Source organism: Pygoscelis adeliae, unplaced genomic scaffold (genome assembly GCF_000699105.1).
Source record: "Pygoscelis adeliae isolate BGI_AS28 unplaced genomic scaffold, ASM69910v1 Scaffold5, whole genome shotgun sequence".
Lineage (NCBI taxonomy): Eukaryota > Metazoa > Chordata > Aves > Sphenisciformes > Spheniscidae > Pygoscelis > Pygoscelis adeliae.
Window position 1 is genome coordinate 816,905 of NW_008824753.1, and position 27,469 is coordinate 844,373.

The 27,469-nt window shown below is 47.1% G+C and overlaps 1 protein-coding gene across 1 annotated transcript; it reads right to left on the reverse strand.

The window, feature by feature from the left end:
• Positions 1-3,114: 3,114 nt before the first annotated feature.
• On the reverse strand, positions 3,115-17,329 carry PNPLA2 (patatin-like phospholipase domain containing 2). Its single transcript, XM_009323440.1, has 9 exons — positions 17,233-17,329; positions 16,327-16,559; positions 16,075-16,140; positions 10,771-10,980; positions 9,764-9,824; positions 8,665-8,832; positions 8,090-8,222; positions 7,253-7,375; positions 3,115-6,393 (listed from the first exon to the last, which is right to left on the reverse strand). The coding sequence occupies exons 1-9, from the start codon at positions 17,327-17,329 to the stop codon at positions 6,129-6,131; spliced, it is 1,356 nt and encodes a 451-aa protein (XP_009321715.1). The 3' UTR covers positions 3,115-6,128.
• Between the last annotated feature and the right edge of the window lie 10,140 nt (positions 17,330-27,469).

The window sequence follows — 27,469 nt, forward strand, 5'->3', positions numbered from 1 at the left end:
GCAGCCGCTCCCCCGGCAGAGCCGCAGCCACTGCCCGGCGCCCAGGCTGATACATGGAAGAAAGATCAACTTCAGCGATTAACGGCACCGAGTTGGGATGTTTGTTCTTTGCTGTCATTAGAGGTGAAAAAGCTGTTTGCTTTGTCAGCTGCATGCTATAATATTAATTACAGCACTCGTGCCTGTCCTGTGATAGCACACAGACAGAAAGTATCTTCCTACACTTCACTGCTGTCAAAAGACTGGAAAAAGAAAAACAAAAGCCCAAGCGCTGCAGCACCTACCAGGCACCTGCAGTAACAAACCCCGACCTCTGTGGCGTTGTTTGACCTGTCCCTGGGGATCCCAGCTCTGCAGCTCAGCTGGCAGTACCAGAGGAGCCATGCATGGCTCCCTGGGCTTTCCCCGGAGTCCAAGGGCTGTCAGTTTCCCTGTGCCCCAGCTGAAGACTAACCAGGGAAGACCCGAGTATCTAACTGAAAATAGACAGATACGCAACAGCCAGTATCATCTCTTTGACCAACTGGTAAACAGAGGTGTAAGAGACAGGGTTCAATTTCCTCAAGAGCCACCCTGGATTGGAGAAGTTTCAAATTTGTGAATAATTTTTTACTAATCCTTTCACAGGCGCCAAGCACCTGCAGTTCGCACACGACAGTGCTTAGTTCCTCTTGGAAACCAGGGTACACGCAGAAGCTCCAACAAAACAGAGACTAATATAATTTGGGGCATTTTGGCTTGAGGAAGTCAGAACTGGGCCAAAATGTACCATTTTTCACCTCGAGGTCAATGCCCCATTCATTGAATGCTGATGCATGTTTAACCTGAGAGGACTTTGAACAGGATGAACTGGATAGGGCCCAGCAAAACAAACCCACATCATACAGTGCACTCAAAAAATATTTAATAAGTCTTTAAAAGGCAAGGCAAGCAACCTACCACAGCCAGGTAAATATATTGAGAAAGTTTTATTAGAAGGTATATTTCTGCCAAAATAAATAGTTACATTTTCTTCAGCAAAACATTAGAAAAAAGAAACGGGGGAAAAAGCATCAACAATTTAATACTGAACTTTTAAAGTGACTGTGAACACTACTTAGTGACATTGCTGTGTAAATACATGACTTGCATATGCTGTTGCTGGTCTAGTTGCTGCTCTGACATCAGTAATTTTCACAGCATTTCCACAGGATCTCCAAGTACGTTGTGTGGTTAAGGGTCTTCTCAAACTCAGTGACAGCAGCAGAGTCCCAAGGACACATTTAACTCAAAGAGCTGCTTTAGATGCTGTTTTCAAGAGCACGAGAAAACTCCAGAGGAAAAAAAATTTTATTTCAAAGTTACATTTTTAAGTCTTCTGTTTGGAACTAGAGGTTTCCCCTCCCTGTGCAGGAAGGCTGATGTGGATCCACACAGTGAGATGGATGCAGTTAGAGACTGTCCTAGTGGAGCTGCCTGCAGATTGGAAACAGATCCACGTCCCACCAGTAGGCAAGGGGAAGGAGGGAGAGGAGAGGGGAACAAGTACTGCTGCATTCAGAAAGGCAGACACCGCAGGGACACAGAGGGCAGGCAGGCCAGAGCCCACTGTGAAGGCACAGGGCATGTTTGGCACAAACGAACTGGCTAATGTGGCAGCCAGGAGAGGTGGTCCATTCTCTCATTGATTTAAGAGGAAGAAGGAAACAAAGCTTGGAAAAACTGTCGGCAAGGCCCTCTGACTTTGGCAACGCTCAGCCCTGCCACCCACCACATCTAGCATGTGTCTAGCAGAAATGGACCCCTAAGGGAAACACACACACAGAGTTTCAGCTATTTCTCCTACAACCTCTTTTTGGGGGGGGGGGGGGGGGGGGGGGGCGTCTTCTCTCAGAGGAAGGAGTGAATTACTAGATTAATTTTTTAAAATGGACAAAACCACTGGGAAATATACAATAAGTACTAGGGACACCCCAGTGCTGGCAGACAGCAGATCCTCTTATTCTCTGGTCTGAGTGTTGCAGATACACAGCCCTCCAAGAAGTCATGAGAAAACAATTCCTAGGTCCCGCAGACAGTAGTCAGAAGTAAAGTATTTTCTCTTACCCCTTGAAAATCAGCTTGCAACAGTATTAACAGCAGGGCAGGCAGCAAACCAAACCCAACATACGACATGCATCATGACTTACAGAGCATGCCATAGATACAGACTGTTGTGCACAACACAAAACAACTCTACGGTGTTGTACAGGTTAGGGTTAGACCTTAGCCTTGTTAAAAGCAGCAAGTAGTATGTCTCTCACAGGAAGGAGGGAAAAAAAAAAGCGGATTCCTGAATGCACAGACCCTTTACGTGAAACAGTGGAAACAGCAAGGGTTGGGACTCGTTGCAGAGTTCAAGTGAATGCTATAAGGACAATTGGACATGGACTGCAAGATGAACTTTTTGTCCAGGAACCTGACCTCTCAACCACCATATACTGGAAAGCAGAGAGGCCCTGGCAACTACCCACTGGGCTGCCCAGCCACACATTTTGCTGAAGAAGGGACTGACTGCTACAGACGATTACCTTGTTCCTATGAACTTGACAAGTGTAGGTTAAGCAGCAGCTGCTGCCCAGAAGATAACGCATGCCATGAGGTACACGTAGAACAAAGGCTTGAAGAATTCCAGTTAGCACTATCACAGTAAACCCCTCCAGGTCCAACCCCGAGCCTATCAAGAGGTTTCCAGGGATTTCAAAGAAGTGGAGTCTGATCTAGACAAGGCAGCACTGCATAACAAAAAGCTGTTCTTCAAAAATAGCCACAGCCCTTTTTCTGCATCAGCGGGCTAGAAGATCTTCCCTACTTTCTTCATCCTTTGCAATCTGTGGTGAATGAACAGCAAGAATTTCAAGCAAATGCATGAAACTTCTCTTAAGGAAAGGAGGGTAGTTTGGGGTATTTTTGACAGATCTGCAGTTCTTTTATCAGAGCTTAAATCTATAAAGCCAACAAGCTATCACACAACAGCCATTACATCACTTGGGGAATAAACACAGGCAAAGAAAGTGTTAACACGGAGTGGTGCTTTCCCAGTATCTGTTCACACCTGGCAAATTAGCATAGGGAAAACAGGAGTTTCCTCCCTGAAGAGTTAGACCTTTATATTTAAAGCCAGGCTTTGGTTTGTGGTTACAGTTTGAAGTGTACAAAAGCTTCTCTTTGAGAGGTTAATATAATAAAATAAACAAAGATGAGGTGAAACACAGAATGAAACTCAGGCCTTTTACCAGGCACAGCGGTTTGTCTGTTGAAACGCATGGACCAGAACCAGCAAGCCTTCTGGATCAGAGCACTGGAAGACAATGGCACCAGCCCAGTTGGTTTTGATGCAAGAGGAGAACAGAGGAGATCCAGGGAATAAGGGTGCCAAGCTGCAATTTCTTAGTGCACTCTGTTGCCAAGAGAATTTTGTTTCATAGTTTAGTGGTTTACATAATCACTCAGTGGTTTTACCAGTCCAGGAAGAAGGGATAAAAAAAATAAAAAAATAGTTGCATCATTTTCTCCACCTGTGTATTAACACAAACAAGGCAGAGTCAAAAGGGCAGCAGCTTCTAAGCACAAAATTTTCCTCATCCAGCTTTTCCCCTCACAGATGTTTTGCTTCTGGACAAAATGCTCTCATTTCTTGCCACTAAATATCTATATGTTCTCGCCAATTGCTATGTGTGCATTAGGGACAAGAGATATCATCTCGCAAACTAAGCAACTGTGCATGTGCCATTCCCCTAAAGAAGGCAGCCCAAAGCAGTGGAAGAAAAGAAATCCCACAGCAAACCATGAAATAAACACCTTTTCTCAATTCCAATTTTCATCAAACTCATTCTGCTCCCACTAACTGACAGTAGCTTGTTGCTGGTTCACTTTGATTAGAGTTATATCCATCTAGCAGTAAGCTTTTTCCACAGGCTTTAGACAATCACAAGATTGACCTGTTTTATAATCCAATATTCCAATTGTGGTTTCAGAATCCTCCGGTTTTCTCTTCCCATAGCAACTTCCCTGTTCTCTAATTGCGTTAACTATGTGAACCTTAAGACTAAATCTGACTGCATAAGTGCAGGCCTGCTTCATAAGCTATGCAGGCCCTTGTGTTACATAGGTAGGTTACATCCAGGAAGGGCAGCGGGGTGATACTCTAAGTCACAAGTTCATATTTGCACTGGCATCTCCTGGACAGTTGGTTAGCACCACAGCTGCCCAATCTATTGCCTCACAGCTTGCAATGGCCACTGCAGAAAAGTCCTGATGCTTATCACAGTCTCCACCACAAACACTCAAACCCCATGCCCAGTGCACAATTGTGCTGGTAAGAAACAGCACCCACCACCTCACCCACACTGCTTGTGCAGATACGATCGAGCAGATTCACTACTTTCTCCAGCTATTAGTAGAACTTCTGGGGTTATTTTCCCTTTCTAAATCACAGGTGCAAAAGAGACTATTATAAATCACTATACCACCTATAGGCTATGTAATCAGCTTCAGATACCGTCTTGCTTCCCAGCAAAGACAGCGTATGTTTGCTTTGGCCAGTTGCATACTGTTTGTGCTAGGAGAGGTAGAAGACACCTCAAGCAGCTAGGCACGCTGCAGAAAAAGATACCAGGAGCTGGTTTTATGTCATAGTGCAAGGACTTAAGCTTAAGTACATGCAATCCCCACAGGAAGCCATGTCTTATCCTGTGAAGAACAGAGAGTTCATGCTTCTGCACAGCAAGTCACAACCGGACCACCACTGAGAAGGCAGTACCTTACAAGGCAGAGTCCTGCCCTGCTACAAGACCCACTAGCTCTGGTCTTTTAAGGGACAAGACAAACGTAACAAGTTCCAAGCAGGCTGCATGTGCACCAACACTCCTAACTTCACTTCCACTTACCCTTCTGCTACTGCCAGCTGCAGAGCTGTACCTGTGAGCCACAACATGAGAGAGGCAAGCTGTGAGGCTGGTATAGCTACAAGCCTACATCCTTCTCACTCCAAAGCCTCAATGTCCAAACTCTTCAAGCAAAAGATAGAGCCAAGTCCCAGTTTGGCAGGAGATCCCTTCTGTATCACCCACTTGGAATTTCCTTCAGTTGCATGGTCCCTTAAGGGGCAAAGCCCGACCCCTGGTCAGAGGCAGCCACTTCCCCAGCACTTGCTGTGACACTCCACCACAAGCCTCTCAAAAACAACATCCCCTGCACAATCTCACCTTCCTACAAGCACTTCACATTGCTTCAGCTGCTAAGCTGATCCAGAGACAGTCAGGCTGAGCTTTTCCAGAGCAACCCCACACTAATTCCATTCACAGTGACAGGAATGGGGCCTCAAATTCAACATGTTTCCCTGGAAAAAAAAAATCTGTCCAAATTACTTCTTTAAAATAAGCTCAATGACTTACTTAACACTCAGAGTTCAAGCTGCAGAAGTTCCATGAGGACAAAAATAAAAAAGGGAGAGACCATGACAACATGAATCAGGGTAAATACATAACTTTTTCACATTTCTGCAGTCCCAGTGAGTCTGCAGCCGTGCCAGCTCTGACTTCCAGTGGGGATGCAGTTAAGGGACAGAGGAAAGAACATGGCTTCAGCAAACAAGAAAGTCAAGACAAGATTTGAAAGCCATGAGAAAAATTGGTTTAGCAAGAAGCTACTTCATCTTTCAGTAGCACAAAGAGCTAGGGGATGTCAGATGATTTAAGAAAAAAGAAGACTTATGCTCTAAAAATCAAAGGAAGCTAAAAGCTGTATGAACTTGAGAGCATCATCTATGTCCTGATTATTTGGCAGCAAAAAGCCAATGGCAATTCAAAGTGCATTATTTGGGAGAGCACAGCTGGGTCAGCATCAGCCTGGCCACAGGCAATGGCCAGGCCTCAACACAAGTCCAGAGCAAGGTATCAGCCCACGTGTGCCTTTGAACACAGAGATCCCTTGCCTGACCCAGTGGGCAACAAATGGCTACAGTCAATTCCACCAGTCTCCATCCCGGGGAAATCCCCTTTGCAGCATATTCACGAGCACAGGGCAGCCCTGCTCCTGAGGGATGAGACCAGTCCCACCCTACATCCGCTCCCCTTCCCACCCACCCTCATCCTCTCACAGCAGCAGGCTCAGAAGAGTGGCAGGCACTCTTTCGCACAGTCTAGAGGTGGAAGCTTTATCTGAAACCCTTCCCGAGGGAAGAGGGAGGCCTGCATGTCCACATTGATGCAAAGCAAGCCCAGCATGAGCTGGCGCTGGTACTCCTCCCACTTCATCATGACATCAGACAGGGAACGGTTGCTTCTCATCCACATAGGCAGTGCTTCACCACAAGCCGGTGCAGAAGAAATTGGCAGGCTCTGGGGCCCTCCAAGCTCAAGGTGATAGTAAAGCCTGAAAGGCAAATACATGCAAAGAATCAGTACATGGGAAGACTTGAGCAGGTCACCAGACCAGAGCTCCAGAACCATAGAGCTATTTTGTTCTACCACTGACTGCATGATCTTAGTCAGAAATCTCTGCGTGTGCCTGTTTTCCCCCCCTCATCTCTCTTGATTATTCAGACTGTGAGCTCTTGTGGGTAAGAATCACCCCCTTGTACTAGGATCTGAATCACAGCTGGGACCCTCTGCTTACTACTGTAATACACAGTTTCCTAACCTCATCCAAGCAACACAGTCTTCCCTCAGCCTCGAGCCATGGCCTACTGCAGAGAGTTCAGTTCAGCAGCACAGGCACACATACAGACCCAAAGCATTCTGTCTCATTTGGAAACCCTCTGGTGTTTCCTGGTCACCCCAGTGCCTCCCCCACCCTAAACCAGGCCTAGACCTGGAGGCAGAAAAGGTCATTTGAATGCAAGTACCCATTGGAAGGAACTTTTAGGAGACCCTGGGCCAGCAAATGCCATACAGACAAGCACCTCTGTCTTCTACAGGGAGCATGGAATAAGCTAGCATATTGTTTTAATTAGACCTACATCTTCTGCCCTATTGCTATAGTAACAGCTTCATTATAGGGTCTGCCCTGCAACGGGAAGAAGGAAGGAGACCATGTGCTGAGTCTATCCCAACAGTTAATGAAGCCAAGAGACCATGGACCAGATCTGCATTTTAGGTTGGGCAGTAAATCCTTCTGATCAATTTGTGCCTTACTTGCTCCGCGCCAATGGAGTAGAGTCTGCAGAAGTCAAAGGTGGAAGGGGAAATGGGGGGCTCCTCCAGAATAGTGCTGTGGAGGAAAGCAGCCATACCTGGCTGAAAGATGGCTGCCCAGTTTCTTCTTGGCTTTCTTCACAAGATAGCTGCAGATTTCAGTCATCTGCTCCCTCATCCATCTAATATCCTCAGGGATATCTGGGAGCCATTCCAGCAACCTGGGGAAGAGACAGGAGACGACCATTAGTTGGGCCACACAAAGGATAGGATGGAAATAATGCCAGTTTTGCCTCCTATCAATGGTTACTCATTATTTTTAGTGACAAATGGAGTAAGAGCAATTTATACTATCATTCATAGAATTAAGGGGGAGAAGCTGTGAAGGATGAGAACAGCCCAGGAACTTATTCATTACATTTTGTGTCTGCACTTTCCATATTTTTCATCCATTTTCAGATTTGAAAAGTGGTTTTCCCCGAGTTTTTCTATCACAAACTATCTCCTTCCAGAAACTTTTCATAGGGTACTTTGTACTAAGAACAAGTCTGACAGACCTGTTTTCCCAGCCGTATAAGTGTAGAGCTGGAAATGGCTGGGACTACTCTATCCCTTGCTCCAGAGGGGAACCACCTCTTGTGTGGTTCCTACTTTCATCCCTGCACTCCCAGTTCAGAAGTCTCTCTCCAGGCTCCAAAATTTATCACCATTTTCTAGGGCAAGTTCCAGCACACAGTCATCTTCCTTCAAGCTGGAATTACTGACTGTAATGACACATGAAGGTAGGAAATTTTTTTTTCCCTATGTCTGGTAAGTGGCAGGAACTTTTTCCTCTTAGAGAGGATTCTACTCTGTCCATTCATGCTCCACCAGCTACATCAAACACTTGATTGCACTGGGAAGAAAACCACTGAGGGAACCAGTCAAAGGCCTACCTGACAGTGAAGGAAACCGCAGACTCCAGAGGCAGCATATACGGGACCATCATTGCCGTGGCCACACGTATAGGCAGCATGTTGGTGATACCAGTCAAGAAACTTCTTCTTTCAGCACAAGCCTCCAGAAGAGCTGAAGACAGAAGAGAACATGGTTGAATCCCCCCAGTGGGACTACTCCTTTCCTTGCCATACCCCAGAAGTTACCCAGCCTGATGTCTATGCTGTCCACCTTCCACTTCTTAAGGAAGTCTTGCTCAGGGTAGTAATTCTCCGAGCACAGCTGAGACCAGCAGCTTTTAGCTTTATCAGACTCCCAAAGGAGTGAACATCCCCTCCTCTCCTTACTGTGCAGAACACTGTCAGATGAGTGACCCTCTCCCAGTTCAGCCTCCACAGGGTAAGCCACAACTTTATCTAAGATTCCCCAACTCCATCTAACCATCAGCGGGTGCCAGTTCAATCCCCAGGTATGGCCAAGTCCAGCCACAAGCAATACCCACATCCCAATAATCCTCTGAAGTGGACCAAGCAGCACAGGAAGATTGCCTGGGCTCTCTCCCTTTGGATCATACCTTGGTTCAGTCTGGGAGGCAAGTGTTCGAAGATGTGCTCTTCAACAACAGCAAGGGCAGTATTGTCCTCTAGTTGGTCCTCAGCTTCTGTTTCTTCCTCTTTTTTCTCTTCTGGGGGGGCTTCTATGGCAAGGAGGGGACGGGCAGGACTTGGACGATGAAGGAGACCTGAGAAGAGAAGTCATAGTATAAGGACGATATAAACTAGCTGCCCTGCCTTGCCTGGCCTTTAGAGTGTTAGCCCTCACTTGACCCTAACCCCCCTCAGACAGACATACATCACACCGGGTCCCTTTAGCTTACATCCATTGTAACACTTACCACAATGAGTTAGAAACCTTGCTGCTTTAAGATCATCCTCTCTTTCCCCACCAGAAATTCTAACTTTTCCCCTTTAAGTATTGCAGGGTGCTGTTTGGCAGTGTTTTGTTGCTGTTATCTGCCAGTCACTAATCTTGCAGTTAAGATTTCCCTCCTGCAGCTTAATCCACAAACACAGCTGCATGACTGCTCATGTCCCAGTAAGCTACGCATCACAGAGCAAACAAACGTGCTTTATCCGCTATAAATTGACACTAGGTGGCATCAAACACACTCAACCTGCTACAACAGCTGGAGGCAAGAAAATCCAGTGGTTGCACGTAGAAGAGAGTGAAACAGTAGTGTCAAACTGCCAGGTGCTGGGGGCTGCTGAGGGCATGCCTGCACTCTGCACTGCTGTGCCACATTAGACATACCCTAGCTGCACATAAAAAGGAGCAGGGTATCTGCAGGAGGTCCAAATGGCACCGGTGCCTAACAACTGTGTTGGTGTAGCACTGAGCACATGCTAAGTAGCTTCCACACTCAGCTGTGCCAAAGCCACTGCTCTGGTATCAGCGTGGTTAGAGTCCTGCATTGCACTAGAAAGGTGTCTACTCCACCTCTGCTGCCTGAAGTGCTAAAATAGACTTATTAACGGAAATTCCATGTTCCAATACCTGAGGCACAGCTCAATTCTGCCCTTCCACCTTTCATATTGGCTATCGTCAAAGCCAAGCCACCAAGCCTGGCACAGAAGAGGCAAGTCAGTGCACCCTACAAACACCCGTTGCCTTACCATTCTTCTTCAGGAAGTGCAGTGCATCCCGATAGCCCTGCTTGCACATATCCCGCAGTACCTGTGGGCAGGGAAAGGCAAGAGCAATTCATTTGGAGATTGTCTGGCTGAGCCTAGCAAACACCCAGCTCAATGCTGGCTTCAGAGGAATTCTTGTGACTCCTGAACTACCCCAAGGACAAGTCTTATCCTTGCCAGCTCTTCCCAGGTTTTGAGCAGGAATAGGAGGTATAACATGAATACATTGGATATGGGAATCACAGGGTAAGTCAGATTGGAAGGGACATCTGGAATCCTACCTAAGTACAGGCTTAGAGTTGCAGCCACCTCACTTCCCCACCTAGAGCTGATGCTGCTGTGGGCAGCCTTCAGCAAGTCACTCTGACAAGCAGCCCAGAATACTTCCCAGCAGATGCCAGGAAGGGCCACTGCATTTGCAGATAAAGCCAGCTAAGACTAGAGAGGGGGCAGGGAAAAACTTGTACAAGTAATTCAGCACATGAATGCATGCTTATTATGCCCCAATGCCAGGGCTATCTGAGGCTGTGTTTGCTCAGAAGCATGCAAAGTTGTTTGCAGTGCTACCTGCTCTACTGGCACTTTTTAGGAGACAGTCACCGGCTTCAGGCTGGCGGCTCACTCCTGACCTTAAAAAACTCAAGAGCACATTTGTTCCAATGGCCGATACTGATACATACTTGTTTACAAGTGAGCCTGATTTCCTGGCAAACACCACTCTAGAGAGAGCCACATGGGAATACTTTCCAAGCAACTGCTACCACCTAAATTCCAGATCTCCCCATAGCAAAAGAAAATCAAGCAACCTATACAACCTTGTGCAGATGGTCAAGGTTTGCCAAGTCACTGGGTTGATAATGTCAAGGTTAAAAAACAGACAAACAAAAGATACAAAACTGACAGCGTCTGGAATCTTCTTCTGCTAAAGTGCACAGCATAGCCAGTGCCTATCTACTGTCCCCAAGTTCTGGTGCTGCCAGGAAGCTCACCTGTGGCTCCGGAGGAAACAGGGCCTTTGAGAGGCGGTAGAGGTTGCGAAGGTTGAACTGGATGCTAGTGTTGGTGACTCTCAGCTCATGCATGTTTGTGGAACTGTCCCGTGGACAGATATCACTCTCTCCCGAGAATGGAGACACTGTGATTGTGTTCTTCAGCTCATATCGTGGCAGGTTGTCAGAAATCCCTCCATCAACGTACCTCTGAAATCAAGACAAATGAAGCACTCTTTGTTCTCGTAACTGATCAAGCGGCTTTTTTACTCAGTGTCCCTGTTCGTATTTGTGCCAACAACTTGGGAACAGAATGGAGTACATCCACCAGCACTGGAGGAATCAAAACTAGCGATAGCACAGTTGTGTTGTCTATAATGTCCTTTTGCTACATGCCTTTCTTCCTATGGTCAAGTGTGTTGGTCACAAGTGTGCAATGAGAAAGGCATATTCACTTGTGTGACTGCTGACTTACAACTCCTATGGGGTTTGACTGTTGTCCAGTTAAATAATATGACACATGAACAACAACCTGCAGTGCAAATTAGCACCGATCTAAGCTGTCACACTGTGACATTGTGCCATTTTTCACTTGTGTTTAAAACAAATAAGTTCAGACACAGGTCCCCAGTAGTGGACTAAGAGTAAACTAAGAGTTAAACTAAGAGTAAAACCAGCTGATTTGTTGCTAGCAGGCTTATCGAGCAGGAATCCCAACACATGCATACACATTTGGAATTTACTTGCTGTGGTGTGATAACAGCGTACAAGGGACTTGGGTTTTGCTCCTAACAGGCACTCTCTTATCAGAGAGTGTTCTGTACATATGTACCATAAATACACTTGCGTTACCCTTGCAGGAAGGACAACCCCAGTAGCATGTACTCAATTCTTTGAAGTACCATAATTGCACAAGGAACTGAGCAAGCCAATCCCAATCACAGGCCTTTGGCAGAGCAAACAACATGCAGAAGATAAAAGGAAAGGGACATTGGTCAAGCCAAAAGAGCAGGAAGTTTGAGACCTTTACAGCGTAACAACTCAAGCTCTCGTGAACCTCAGTTACAGAGGAGTCCTGCTGATTTTGTATCAGGGTTGATCCTACCATTTGCTGCCTGGAACCCTTCCCTTTGGATGGGTTCAAATGCAAATCATCATCAGGAGCTACACAGCCCCATAAGCAGCAGCTGTAACATCTTTCAGCTCTGCTCTCTTTCCAGGCATGGAAATGCTGATCAGAAGAGGAGGTACTCCATCCTGTGTCATGCTTTGCCTCATCTCACAGGCAGACTGACCACTGACATTGGTCTTTTGCTGCACAATGCCTAGGAAAATGCCGTCTGCTTTGCACTTCATTCTCTCTTGCTGTGGATGGCAGACAGGCAAACACCTCTTCAAGCAGCTCCTTTGAGCCTGGGGAACAGTTCATAGGCTCTTGGGCTGAAAGCAATCAAATTCAGCTACAGGAATCCAGTTCCCATCAAGGCAACAGGGTCAGGGTGGGCTGCACAGCAGGTTTCATGGGGGCAAACCAAACCTCAGGGCTGCCTCTGCTTACAGCCTACAGGTTCAAGGGAGATGGCTTGTAATTACAGTTGTAGGCTACAGCAGCACTAACTCATAGCGCAGGGCATTTCATCCTCATGTCAAGTATTGTTCACCAAACACAGTATCAAGACAGACATGGTTAGTAACTCCTGCACCACCTGGGTTTGGGCAGTGAAGAAAGTGGAAGAAAGATAGATTAGACTCAAGGAAAAGTACACCCTGTTGGAAACAGGAACACCCAGCTTGCTTACCGGATGCTTTCTAGACAACAGAGGTGCCAAAAATCAATTGAACCCTCACCGCCTTTTAAAGTGGGCATCAGTTTTCCCTAAGCCAAAAGCAACCATAGCAAACTGTCATTGTCGTCATCTCCCCAAAGCTGCTCCACTAAAAGCCAAGGCGAGGCACAGCTAGAGCTGGAGATGCCTGGTTGACTCCCTCTGCAAGGATGAGACCATGACAGGCTGAGCGGGAAGAGGACAGAGCAAAGCAGGCAACACAGTGCCAGACACCCACTTTGTTTAAAAAAGACGGAGTTGCATTTTGGCCACTTAGCTAAGACAACACTAGTTTTGTAGTGAGGATGCAGAAACATACGTTTCCCTGAGGGTGGCAGCACGAGTGAACGGATGCCATTAGAAAGAAGGCTTAACTGCAGTAAGGCTGACAGGCAAAGCCTTCTCACTGCATGGAAATCTAGGAATACACATGCAGACCCCGCTCTCTGGTCCACCATTCCCCAAGCAATGCCAATTACCATTCCTTACTTAAGATCAGCCGCCACTTCTTTAGATTTGCCCAAACCTCCAGCAACCCAAGACTAACGACTCTCCAACCTCCTGCAAAGCCCCCAACAGCACAGAGCCATGGGCTGGAGCCCCCAGTTGCCTGCAGGCGTGAGCAGCAGCAGCTTTTGGGGATGGTTCATGGACTGGGGTCAACTCTGGAGTGGCCAGTTCCCTTCCCTTATCATGTCCTCCCCCTCACAGGGCCCCTCCCTCACATAGTGAGTCATCTCTGACAATATATTGATATCTGAATCACTGACAACTAGCTTTGTGACCCTTGTTAGGGATTCATCTCACCCATGTGCCGCAGACAGTTGACAGCTAGCGCACGTGTTAACAGAACAGTTATTGACCCTTCCATTTCTCAGTATTTGAGAATTCTTTTTTTTTTTCTCCCTCCACCCATCTTCATCATCCACTCCGTGGGGCTACCAGAGCTCAGAGAAGTGAACACTGGAAAAAGATTAGGAGGAAGGCAGAATATGGATTTTACACCTTGCACACAATCATATTGCCTTGAAAACTGGTCCTCATGCCAGGCCTGTCAGTCTGTCCTGTGGCAAATACAGTTATCACAGGCATGCTAGGAATCATGCAATCCCGTTTCAAAGCCTTTTTTCCCAGGCCCATACCCAACCTAATTTAACCTCTCGCCTCAGCAGTCCCCCTTCAGAGACACAAAGAGCCACAGTTTTCTGGGGAAGAGGTAGGAATTAATTTCCTCATCTCATATATTCCCTCTCCACCTTTCCCCATGAGGAATCTTGACATGAGAAGTCATCCCTCAGTGTGCCAGGGCAGCTGCATATTCCAGAAATCCTGATGTTGTAAGTGGAATTTTGAGATTTTGCCTGATCCACACTGACCTCAACTAGCCCCAAAAATGTGTCAGGCAAGAGCAACTGTTATGCTCCCACCAGCTGTGGGACAAAAACCCTGCCTGTAGTTGTTGAGCAAATACCAAACCATTAGTGATTCTGTCACTTATCTGAAGGGCTAGACATTGGACACTTCTTCTAGGTCATTTCCCTGCCCAGCATGCTTGCACAAGAGACAAAATCAGCCAAGTTTCACACCATTGTGGTGAATGGAGTTCAATCCAGTTGGCGGCCGGTCACGAGCAGTGTTCCCCAGGGCTCAGTATTGGGGCCAGTTCTGTTTAATATCTTTATCAATGATCTGGATGAGGGGATCAAGTGCACCCTCAGTAAGTTTGCAGATGACACCAAGTTGGGCGGGAGTGTTGATCTGCTCGAGGGTAGGAAGGCTCTGCAGAGGCACCTGGACAGGCTGGATTGAATGGGCCGAGGACAACTGCATGAGATTCAACAAGGCCAAGTGCCGGGTCCTGCACTTCGGCCACAACAACCCCATGCAACGCTACAGGCTTGGGGAAGAGTGGCTGGAAAGCTGCCTGGCGGAAAAGGACCTGGGGGTGTTGGTCGACAGCTGGCTGAACATGAGCCGGCAGTGTGCACAGGTGGCCAAGAAGGCCAACGGCATCCTGGCCTGTATCAGAAATAGTGTGGCCAGCAGGAGCAGGGAAGTGATAGTGCCCCTGTACTCAGCACTGGTGCGGCCGCACCTCGAATACTGTGTTCAGTTTTGGGCCCCTCACTACAAGAAGGATGTTGAGATGTTGGAACGTGTCCAGAGAAGGGCAACGAGGCTGGTGAGGGGTCTGGAGAACAAGCCTTATGAGGAGCGGCTGAGGGAGCTGGGGTTGTTTAGCCTGGAGAAAAGGAGGCTGAGGGGAGACCTCATTGCTCTCTACAACTACCTGAAAGGAGGTTGTAGCGAGGTGGGTGTCGGTCTCTTCTCCCAAGTAACTGGCGAAAGGACGAGAGGAAATGGCCTCAAGTTGCGCCAGGGGAGGTTTAGATTGGATGTAAGGAAAAATTTCTTTACTGAAAGAGTAGTTAAACATTGGAACAGGCTGCCCAGGGAAGTGGTTGAGTCACCATCCCTGGAGGCATTTAAAAAGACGTGTAGATGAGGCACTTAGGGACATGGTTTAGTGGGCATGGTGGCGTTGGGTTGACGGTTGGACTCGATGATCTTAGAGGTCTTTTCCAACCTTAATGATTCTATGATTCTAAGTTGTATATTATGCAGGAGCAAAACTGACCTAACTTTTAGGACACAGGTAGCAGTGGGAGCAGATTTGATGCCATGCTCTGACAGACCGAGGCATCTTGGTCAGGTCACTTATGGGAAAGCAGGGCGCACACACATCAATAGCAGCTCTCCCTCTCCCTTTTGACTATTTAGTTTGCAAACAAACTGCCTTTTAATATGCGCATTAACCTATGTAGCACAAGGGGAGTCCAAGCTCAGCTGACGCCCTTAAACATGACTGCAATATTCAGAGACACTCCAGCTCTGTGCAGCTTTCAAATGTTTTCGTTTCTAATGCACAAACACAGAAGGGAGAAATTGCTCTGGACAGCCTTGGACAGGATGTTAAAGAAAGCTCTACCAGGCAGAAGAACATTATTCTCAGACGAAGGACAGGAAGAACTCCATAGAAAAGAGATCTGGTATCAGCACCACTAGTTAAAACCCCACAGAAAGTGTCAGGCATGTGGGAGAGGGATTACACTCATGATTTCTATCCTGGACCCAAGTTCTTTCCACATGCAGAGGGTTGGAGCCTCAGTGACAGATAGCATTGTACCAAGCAGCCAGGAGAACCATATGATAAGTCACAGCCAGCACTTGCCCAGATTGCTATATATTACCATCATGTTAAATCCTCTAGTCTTTGGGACATTTATAGCCAACTGCAGGCAGCACTGGAAAGAAGGCACATCCACTGTTGGAAGTTGTTTATTTGGGAATTTCTCATGCCCCTTCAGGATATTTGCTGCCAGCAGACAGGCAATAAGACTGCCAAAACTGAGTACCTTCTGCCTTCTTATTCATTAGTATATGATTTAATGAAGGAGCATCTTAGAGTCTTACTTACCACTCCACGCAAGGTTGGAGGTATCAGCCCACAGTAGACAGGGATAAAGGTGCTGCAGACACAGGCCTGAGGAAGAAAGAGATCCAGAATGTAAAAAGCAGATCAAAGCCCACTGAAACTATTACTCTTCTCAGAACACCACACTGGCATGTGCTAACAATTATACACCATTACTAAGGACATTTGGAGACCAAGGCAAAACAAAACTGCATGCAGTTCCTGCCTAGTCCTCTGCAATAAGTTTCCAGTCACCTGGATCAGTTCCTCCTTGGAATTGAAGTCTGACAGTATCACGTTTTCTCCATCAGAGACCCGCGTCAGGGAAATACCCAAACGTCCCGCTGCAACCTCATGCCCATTGTCTGGCACAGTCTTGGACAGGCAGGTCCGAATGATCTTCACCAAGTTGAAAGATGGGTGGAGTGGGCCCAAGAACCTCTTCCGGGCTTCTTTTGACACTCGAATAATGCTGGCGCCAGCCTCACCTGCAACAAGAGAAAGAAAAATGCATCATGAAATGCTAGCAAAACCAGCCTTCTCCTTTACAAAATAAGGCACAGAAAAGCCTAATTCACAGCTTTACTCAGAAGTTTTTCCCCACTGGCTGATATATAACTCAAGACGAGAGGCTATTATGGGCAGTGTTACAGAAGTCATGAAAGTTTGCTGTCTCGGCCCTCATTGCAAACAGCTACCCTCATCTTACATATGTTTTATAAAGTCAAGGAAGACGACATGCATCTGGCTAAGGCCTCACACTTTTTCAGTAGATCCTGTTTCACTGGCCAATGCAGGGCTGGTGAAAACACAGACTAACAAAGAAAACAAGGAAGATTTAACAGCTTTGAGCTTATGGCTGAATCCATTTCAAAACATCTTCCACTAAAACTTTTCTAGCAAGCATCTTTTTTTCCTGACATGAAAAAAAGTCATCTGCCTGTAAGCAAAATTGCCAGTAAACAGGAATGTCAGTGCTTTCCAGCTAAGCGATCCCAGCTCTGCTGTGAATATCAGCCACATCGCAGGTGAGCAAGACGAACGCTATGCTCTATTAGGGAATCAGTGACTTAGTGCCACCTGCGGTGTCTTTGGTGTCCCGTCCCTTCCATGTCTGATTCCGCAGCACTAAACTAGGCCCTGATGGCAAGCAGGACTCACGAAGGCTGCTTTTCCCTTTCACATAGTGACCCAGCTGGGTTTGGAGGAGAGGAGACATCCCCATCTGCACAAAAGGGAAGGCATCTGCTAAGCCCATTATCTCACAGTCACTAGGAGCCCGATCTGGCAAGAGCATAGGGCTCTGCAGTGGGAAAGGAGGGATGGGAGAAAACAAAAACATCAACCCAAGCCAAACCCTCAGCACCCAGCATGCTGCCCTTTGCACACACTGACTGCTGCTTTCACAAGCATCTCCTAGCCATGGTGACATACAAGACAACAGCTCCTCTGAGATCAGGCAATCACTGCACTCCCAGGGCATCAGGAATATACATGTGGGAAGAATTAAAGAAACCAGGAGAAGAGAGACATGTTTTCACAAATCAAGACTTCTCTCCAATCAAACTGAAGTTCAGTTCCTGGAGAAAGATGAAAGCCAACTAGAAATCCCTCCATTTTGCTCTGCCACCCAGTCTTGCAATTGCAGAAAGGAGGCAGCAGAATGAAAGAACCCAAGATAGACCCAGGTTAATAAATACAGTGGAGATAAGAGCAACAACACCCTCAAAGCTATATTGACACATACCACTCTTTTGCAACACACATGTGCCAGCAACATGTTTTCCATCAACACAGCCTGGGAACACGATTCTGTGCTTAGGAAACCCATCAACACCAGTAGCTCAAGCATGCACAGAACTGGACCCTTGAACATGACCAGAGTCTCTGGGGTCAGGATTTTAGGCACTGTAAGGTAGCAAGTTAGCAGAAAATCCAAGTTCCCCCCTCTGAAGCAATTTTTAGCACTATAACTCCAGTCTTTTGCTCTGTCCTAGAGCAGTATTTAGCAGTCTAATTCTGATCTTACTTACTCAATTAGCAGTAAGCCATTGAGCCCAGCCTGTTCCAGATAGTAGCCACATGGTTCAACATCCTTCCCAAAAAGAAGGAAATCAGCCTCACAGAAATTACATTTTATCAGCACCATGACGTTAGCACTCATAACACTCCCTAAGACGCCTTCACATCTGACAAGGAGAGGAAAGACACACAGAGGATCTGCAACAGAGACAAAAACTGAGTGAATCCCAGCCAAGCACCTTGGCCACACAACCCCAGGAAACTCCACTGCACTGAGTGCATTGCAGGGAGTTGCTGGCTTAGCTGAAGAACCCAATGGGAGGGTGGGTATTGAGCATGCAGCTGTGGGGAGACACCCTGTGTGCAAAGACCATGCTGGGGAGGGGCGGGTGTCACCCAAGAGATGGTGCTTAGAGAATGATGCTTTCAGACTTGGCATCTCAGTGTGCAGAAAGATTTGATAGCAATACTGAAAGCAACTGCAATTAAATTGAGCTTATGACTGTTTGAGCTAAAATATGAGCTGGAAGTTGCTTAAGAAAAACAAAACACCAAAGTCCCAACTATGCCAGGAAACAGACTGAGGGGAGACTTCAGCTGCAGCTGCCTGCTCTGTCACCATTTCACAGCCAACTGAGGCAGGGGGACAGAGAAGAACAGAGGACAAAATAAAAATTATTGCTAATTAGCAACTTCATTCTTTGAATACTTCCTGGGTATTTGGGTTTTTTGGGGTTGTTTATTTGTTTTATACATGTGTGCATACATACAGGACCTTCTGAGGTATTTCAATTTAAGGGCAGCTGTGATTCTGTTGGACTTGCTGGCTCACTTGCACCAAAGCTGAGTGCAGAATGGCTCTGTGGGAAGAGACAGGCACAGGGTGATCTGCAGCACCACCAGCTTTCCTGGAAATAATGCTAGCTGAGAGTTCAGCCAAAGGAGCCAGGTTTACATAGCTAGATCCATGACAGATGACAAGCCCTCTTGGAAATACATTTGGGAGGCAAAGAGGTGAGAGCATTTTAATCCTGTTACTACCAGAAGTGCTATTCCAGGAAAATCAGCTCAAATTCTGTTCGCAGCCTGCCAGGGAGGGAGGGAGCAGCTGAATGAGAGGTGGTCAAGAGAGGAGAGCCCTACAGGGGTCAGCCACAAGCTGTCAATTATTACTAGGACTAGTCCAGTGCCAATTCCAGTCCACAGAAAAGTTTCCCATGTTTTTTGACGGATCTGGTGATTCAGGACACAGGGTCGTGTGAAAAAGCTAAATTAAGTTCCTCTTCCCTTACTGAGGTACACACTGAGGGGCAGAGACAATCCCTAATAGCTGGTATTGATTGCTGGGAAAACATTTAATTTTTCTCCCACCAACCAATTAATTCAACACTTCTCCCTATACAGATTCACTAAGCCAATATTCCTCTAGAAATTGTATTAATATGTGGAATATTCCATTTTCATTAGAAAAGCCATATCCCCCTTCTTCCCCGCACCCTCCACTGCCCCAGTGGGTGTTGTTATACATGAGCCTGAGTTCTGCAGGGCCATCGTCCTTATCTGAATTTCAGTTGTGATGACTCAAAGGAGCATCAGAAAGTTGTGTCCTGAAACACCTCAACGTGTCTCTTGCAAGACAAGGGAGGCCAGCTGCTCCATCCTGTGATCCTTCTGCAGCAGCTACAAGGGGCAAGTTACTGTTACCTGTGGGAAAAGACGTGAAGGCAGCTGCTAGTTCACATTCCATTTTCAAGCTATGTCAAGCCAGCTTCACATTAGCTTATTGACATAGCAAGATCGTTCCCTTAAACTGGCTTTCACCCCCACCAGTCATGCTCAACTCCAAAATAACCCAGTATCTAAGTCTCTACTGCCTTGCGTTCTTGGGCATGACTGCTCACCACCATATATAAATATATTTTAAAAAGCCTAGAACAAGATACAGGTCACCCATTTCCAAGAGAAGCAAGAAGAGAGAAGATAGAGAGCTACCGCAAGGAGAGCTCAAAGGAACTAAGGCTCATAACAAGCTTCATCACCTTTTACTCAGAGGGCCCATTCCCCTAAACTACCCTTCTGTAATCTGAAAAGCATTCAAGCAGCGTATGCTATTTATAACTGTTATACAGCCACAGCAGCCTGCTACTCCTGTCTCTGGAAAAGGAGAAAAGCTGAAGATCAATCACCTAAAACTGACGTTAGCCAGGCAGCTGGGAAGACCCTTAACTGCAGCTAAGAGCTCTGAGATGAAACAGAAAGGCTACTTCAAGCCTGTGCCATGCATAAGGTTGAGGACCATCACAAAGGTTAAACACCCCAAGGCAGGAGGGGTGGCAAGTGGGTAAGAAGGGCCTCTTCAGACCCACATCTTCAGCAGCAGGTCTTTTGCACCAAGGGCACCATGATGCTCACCTGTTGATGTTAGACTAGACTGATATCCATTTGCCAGCCAGCAAAAGGACAGTTGACTGATAAGGTATTTCAAATGGAAAAAAAAACCCAAGACACAAACAAAAATAGGAGCAGAGCAGGCTGAAGAGGGAGAAGGGCATTCTGGACATTCCACCCAGCAGCTCCTGTGACTGCAGCTCACCCATGACACTGCAGCTCCCTCTGGAAGAACTCCATGTCAGCACAAAGATCACCCTCTGCGCCAGGGAAATTCCTGCTTCCTAGCTAGTGCAGCAGTAAGCAGGATGCAAGCTTAAAGGAAAGGCTCTCCAACAAGGATGGAGAACAGAGGATGGCAGACAGCAGATGGATGTAGGGACAGCATCTCCTGTCCCTGCTGGTAGGAGGCACACACAAAGAGATCACACCCCGGACTACAGATGCCGTACCTTGCCTAGACTAATGGAGCAGGCAGGGAACCGTGCAGATCTCTGCTAAACCTGCTTCTCATTCAGAACCAGTAAGAATTCAAATGGACCCCTTCCTACACATCAGCAACATGCGAGGCACCGCTCCTCTCTCCTCAGTCCCATTACCCAGCTAAGGCTCCAGACTGGCCAGACACACTGATACCAAAAGCTTCGAAATGAAGCCAGCTAGCAGAAGGAAGTGCAGGTGCTTTTGACATTCCTCCAGCACCTGGAGGGCTCAATGCCTTGTTAGTTTGGGATGGCATGACCTAGGTATTTTGACTGTAACATTTTCAGGACAGGAGCCAGCTCCTGTGTACCATAACCAGGGACCTCATTCTGGAGCTGCTTAAGTTCTGCTTAGCTATGTGTTGGAACAATGTTTGTGTGATGTTCAGCACAGATGATCCCTGCAAGGGTCCCCAGCTACGATATTCACACTTCGCTTTCAACTCAGATAGTTGCCGAGCGTCACTGGAGTTCTCATGTTTCCCATTGGTAGATCCCAGTCCAGACTTGAATTTAGGAATAGGATGAGTTAGAAGGAATTTACTAGCATGATCTCCCTCAAGGTTAATTTAGTTGATTGCCTGTCCCTTGCTATTTCAGCTGTTCCTGTACCTCATCCACAGAAGAGCTAAAAGCCAGTCTCTAATGATGAGCATGGGTTTTGGGAGAGCTGTCCTGTCTTCTTCCTGGGCACAAATCCCCAAGCTGCTGTAGCTCAGCACACACAGCTCCTGCACCTGCCCCTTCTCTGAATACTGAGAGTAAGCAATGCGCATGCTTTTGCTGCCTGGCCTCTCCCAGGTGATGATACAGTCCTAATTATAACACAGTCCTGTCACCAGCCCAAAAACATAAAGTTATAAACAAGAGGCACTGAAAAAAGAGTTTGCAAGCTGACATCTAGAAAATAATGAACAGAACTTTATTGGATGTTTCCTCACAGGTAGCTCAGACTGCCAGAAAGTGCCCATTCGTTCACCCCAGGGAGCAGTGCATAGCAACACGCCGGTGATCCAAGGACAACCCCAATTCTTGTGGGCAGTGACCTCAGTTTGTGAAAGATCCCACTGCTTGGCTGGACTTCTGTTCCTCTTCCCACATTCATGCTGAAGCAACCTGGTTTCCACTCATTGTCCTAAGAGAGCAAGAACCAGACAGACCTTCAGCTGAGCTAAGCTGAACAAAGGCCAACTTGTGCTGAATGGGAACCTGACCCATGATGTTCTCTGACTGCCTATCAGCGAGGCCGGATGGATGTCAAAGGGGGGGGCCCCAAAGACAAATTCATGCGTGCAGGAAATAAAGTGAGAGCAATGTCTTACGATCTGCCCTTATAACACATTTTCAAGCGATAGGTGTACCCCACAGCTGGTAACAGCTCATTAGTTTCAGTGTGAAATCCTAGACAGATCCCAGACAGATGCCTAAAAGCATTGGGTGTGGAAAGGATATCTATCCCTCACTTGCCAGAAGTTATATAACTCCCACTCTTTAACACAAAGAAAAAAATGCCCATTTTAAAATATTTTAGGCTGGGGGATGGCAGCTAGCAGTGGAGCCTCTAAAGGCACCAATTCTTTTCCTGTCTGTACACATCTTCCTGTAAGCCAGTAATATTGAGAAACACCACGTACGAAAACAAGCTGTTCTTCTGGGACTTCCCTAATTTTCGTTGTTCTGAGGTATATTTATTTTATTTATATTTATTTTAAGGTTTTCATTCAATCCTTCTCTCCTACTATTTTGCCATCAGATAAGAAAGAGTTCAGCTGACTTGGCTCCAGATAAAGGATACAGGAAGGAAGCCTTTTTTTTTTTTTTTTTTGGCGATACACAGGTAGCAAACGCAACTCCCCCGACAACACACACCCACTCAGTCTGCAGACGGCCCTACTGCTTGACCGACTGTTCCCTGTGGCAGGCAACCCTTCCCATCAGGGGCTCTGTGCAGGGATTTAACCCAAGCTCAACAAGCAAATGATTTTGCAAAGGAGATTTCTTAGAAAGCCTGGCCACCTGCTGTAAATAATGGTCTTTCTCCCCCTTTCTCTTCCCACACTTCAAGAGTGAAGGGCACTGATACATACCCTATTGGAGTAACTCCTAGGGATCCCTATCAGACCATGGTAAGCAACACCTATTCTGACCTTACAGGTGGGGCAGTGGAAACACCAAGAGGAAGAGACAGCTTTTCAGGTAGGGCCAGCTCTCAAGCCACAGGCGGATGCTGCAGGAAGGCTCAGCCCAAAACACTTTCTGGCTCAGATTCTCAGTACTCAGCATTGCAAAATCTAGACACAAACAGTGCCCAGATGCAGCCTGCGGCAGGGGGGCTAAGTAAATCCAGATCACCTGCAACTGCTTCAGAGCCAGAAGCCTCCCTCTTATTAACATGATTGTCCCCAAGATGTTTACTTTTCTATTTCAAGCAAAATTGGAGAAAAAAGCAAGAAGCTGTTGGTCACTTTATCTATTCAAATAATGCCAAACCAAAAGGAGCCATTTTCCCCCTTTGAGCCTAGAGATGGTTACTTTGTGTGCTCTGGATATCATTTAATAGATGAACCAGAACTATTGCCACATCCTGGATGTGGAGAGCATAAGGAGAAAATCTGCTTTTAAGTTGCCTCAGGTTTTTTTCCTCTCACACAGAGCAGCTCACCAGGCAGCCCACAGTGACTGTTGCCTGCCTGTCCACCCACTGGTACCTACAGGGTAGGTCCCTCATGCAAGCCAAAGTGCAGATGCGCAATTCATACCTCATCTCACCTTAAGGCAGGTTGCTCTGGTTTGTACAGAAACAAAAAGGCTTTGGGAGAAAGGGCACAAGAGCTGCCAGGTTTGATTAAGTCTCTAAGCTAAACCTTTGCACTGGACTTAATGTAGTGTTGGCATACTAAAGCCTCACCAGGAGACTGATGTTCTGCAAGCTGAGGCCCGCTTTGTTTCTGTGGCCAGGACTGGAGCATTTACTCTTGCAACACAAATCAGAAAACAGCACAGCTGCTACTGCAAAACAATCAATAGGAAGGCCAAGAGGCAGCTCAGTTCAGGCAGGCAGCCAGGAGCATTCTCTGTCACAACCACAACAGCAATCCCCACCAGCCTAATCTTTCTCCACTGTAATTCCCTAATACGAGGCTTAATGCTGCATTTCTGTTCATTGCGTTAGAGAGAAACTAAATGGTATAAGAGCACATGAAAAGGAAAAGTTGCTCAGGACCGCAGGCAAGCTGTACTGAAAACCATGTCCTGTCCTCATCTATCCATCAATCCCTGCCAATGCTACAGTGCAACTCAAATTGTATGGGGTGACAAGAAAAGGGGATTCACAGAGTAAGAGAAGGTGCAGCTCAGATCCCTACTGCTTGCTCTGAGCCAGAGTAATGCTGGGTTTTGGGTCACTTTTTTTAAAAGCAAGTACTTAGCAAGAAAAAGCTAGCAGAGGGGAGAAACGAACCGAAAAACATGTTGTAATAATGCAAAATTGCCTTCTTCCTCTGCCCTGCATAGAGGCAGAAGTGGAACCTAATTGAACTCTTGCTTTATTCATCCGAGTGAAAACCACTAACACAAAGCCTCCAGTGGTTGTTATTCTAAGCAGAACTAGTGCAGAAGGATCAAGTCTTACTCACACACGCAAAGTTACACACACCCCCTCCATACTCATTTCTCAGGGTCGGTTTGCAGGATGGCACCACACACCTAGAGAAAGAGCACGCTGTTTCCACTTCACAGTGGAGGTATCACTAGAGGTAAGATGCTTTGGAAGAAGAGAGACCAGTGCTACAGGACAGTAAATACCTTTGCCAGGCATCTGCACCACAGATTGATGAAGACAAAATGGAGTGAGCAGTCACCGTTTCTGTTTCCAGAGCCTGAAGAAACAGCTGCCATGCCAGCATCACTTCAGCTTTATCACACACTAGCCATTACCCTCAGCTGGCTCACCAACACCAAAGCAAGGCCCACACACGGCTTTTGGTGGCTCTCAGTTTAACACCTGCCAAATGCTCTCCTGCATGCTTGCAGGCAGCTATTGTTTTGTGTTCACCAGAGATGTTGCCAGAGATATGGCTATCTCTGTCATGCAGAAGAGGGCAGCCTGTCTTCCTCCTCCCCTGTTCTTTCTCACTGCACACTCCCATGGGCTGCTAGAGCACTGTCTCGCCCTGGCACGGAATGAAAGGAATAGCTCTGCAGTTCTCCACTGGCCCTCAGCCTGCATCATGCCCAGCTCCCTCAAGCTTGCACAGCTAGCCAACTGCTCCAATCCATGCCAAGCACTTTCCATGCACCTGCGAGCACATTGCTTGCTGTGCCCACTTTGCCCTTCCATCTCATAAAGGCATGTTAAGTGCCCCCTTACACCCCTGAACTTTTCCCCACTAGTCATGGCATGAGCAGAGCCTGCTACCAGCAAGGAAGCAAGAACGAGAAGCTTTGTTCCAAAGCAGTCCTCAGAAGAGGCACGGGCATTTTGTTCTAGAAGGAATCTCATTTTGACGATGAAGCTTATTTGGGAAGCATCTTCAGTCAGACCACAAGGCAGGCTGCATTCCTTGGGAGCCATGACACAAGAATATCTGGAGTCTGACATTACCTTTCTTCCATGGACATCAGCAGCAGTCCCCCAACCACAACTCCCAGGCATCAAGATGATTCAGGTTCTGAAAGCAGCCACGTGAGCAAGACAGGAGCTGCTCACACAGGGTTGCAAAGACCCCTGCAAGGTGACCAAGGTTACCAGGTGACCCGCCTAGTGGACGAGGGAAAGGCTGTGGATGTGGTCTACCTGGACTTCAGTAAGGCCTTTGACACCGTTTCCCACAGCATTCTCCTAGAGAAGCTGGCGGCTCACGGCTTAGACAGGTGTACTCTGCGCTGGGTCAAAAACTGGCTGGATGGCCGGGCCCAGAGAGTTGTGGTGAATGGAGTTCAGTCCAGTTGGCGGCTGGTCACGAGCGGTGTTCCCCAGGGCTCAGTTTTGGGGCCAGTTCTGTTCAATATCTTTATCAATGGTGATAGGACGAGAGGAAATGGCCTCAAGTTGCACTAGGGGAGGTTTAGATTGGATGCGAGGAAAAATTTCTTTACTGAAAGAGTAGTTAAACATTGGAACAGGCTGCCCAGGGAAGTGGTTGTGTCACCATCCCTGGAGGTATTTAAAAGACGGGTAGATGAGGCACTTAGGGACATGGTTTAGTGGGCATGGTCGTGTTGGGTTGACGGTTGGACTCGATGATCTTGGAGGTCTCTTCCAACCTTAATGATTCTATGATTCTAAGGAAAGAGCCTCTGCTCGACCCTTCCTGCGAGGCTGAACAGTGCACAATCAAGGAGAGCAGCAAGACAGATGTAGCAATGTCCACCTGAAGCTCACACACACAGAATGAACTCTTCTGTGTGCAGAAGTATGGCTAGTAGTTAAATGGTTAATTTGTTCCCATAAAGAAGTTTTACCAATCTCACTACGTAAGAACACCGGGCGAGATAAACCAATGTAACTCCCCCTGTGCTGACAGCCCACTCTGAAACAGGGCTCTAACTTTCTCCATGCGTGACATAACTATGGCAGCCTGAATCCACACCCTACCTCTGGAATACATTGGAATAACTTTCTTGCCAGGCCCAGCCCTGAATCAGCAGCGTTCAAAGAAGCCGGCAAGAGCAGCTCTTGTAATTAACATATGTAAAGGGCTCCCCGATTCATTTAGACCCTCAGCTGCCACCTCCTCTACCTCAGGATGCTAAACTAGATAATCCACAGGAGTGGCTCAGAGCCACTGCCAAAGCTTCCAACAATAAAATGGTACTCAATCCTTTAAATCCTAACCCAAAAGGCTTCCAAAAATCAGTATCCATCCAAACAAACTGCAGTGTATGAAGAAGAAGAGAAACGTTCATTCTCAGAAGAAATCTTCCAGGCACGGCATAGCGAAAAGCCTAGGAAACAGCTGCAGAAGACACTGCATTAAGCTTGCTGATTCCAGAAGACTTGTCAGACTGAAGCCATCAATGTAGATTTGGCCTTTACCTGTACCAGAAGGCACCACAGTTTCAGGTCTGGGCAAGTACCAAAGGGCGGCACAAAGCCCTGGGTTCTACTAAAACTACCAGCTTCCACACCTGACATATGCCAAGCACCAAGAACAAAGTGCACGCCACCCGCCCAGACTCGTTACCGCTGGGATCGCATGGAGCTTGGCTTGTTCTGAGCCTTTCAGATGGGGAGAGTCCCTTTCTCCAGGAACACTGAGGGCAGCTCTCCCAGACACACTGTACTGCAGACCAGCACAACCCCAGGGACAGGATCAGGCCTGTCACAAGCAGCTGTTGTATCGCAAGTGCCCAACTCTCTCCTCCCTTCTTCCCGCCTTTGTAGCTACAACAGGCAGAGCTACAACAATCTCCAGCACCTTTTCTACACTCCCAGGCCCACCAATTCCCTGCCTTCTATGTGCTCCTTGGAAGGGATTTTTTACTGTGCCAGACCCTATCACTTC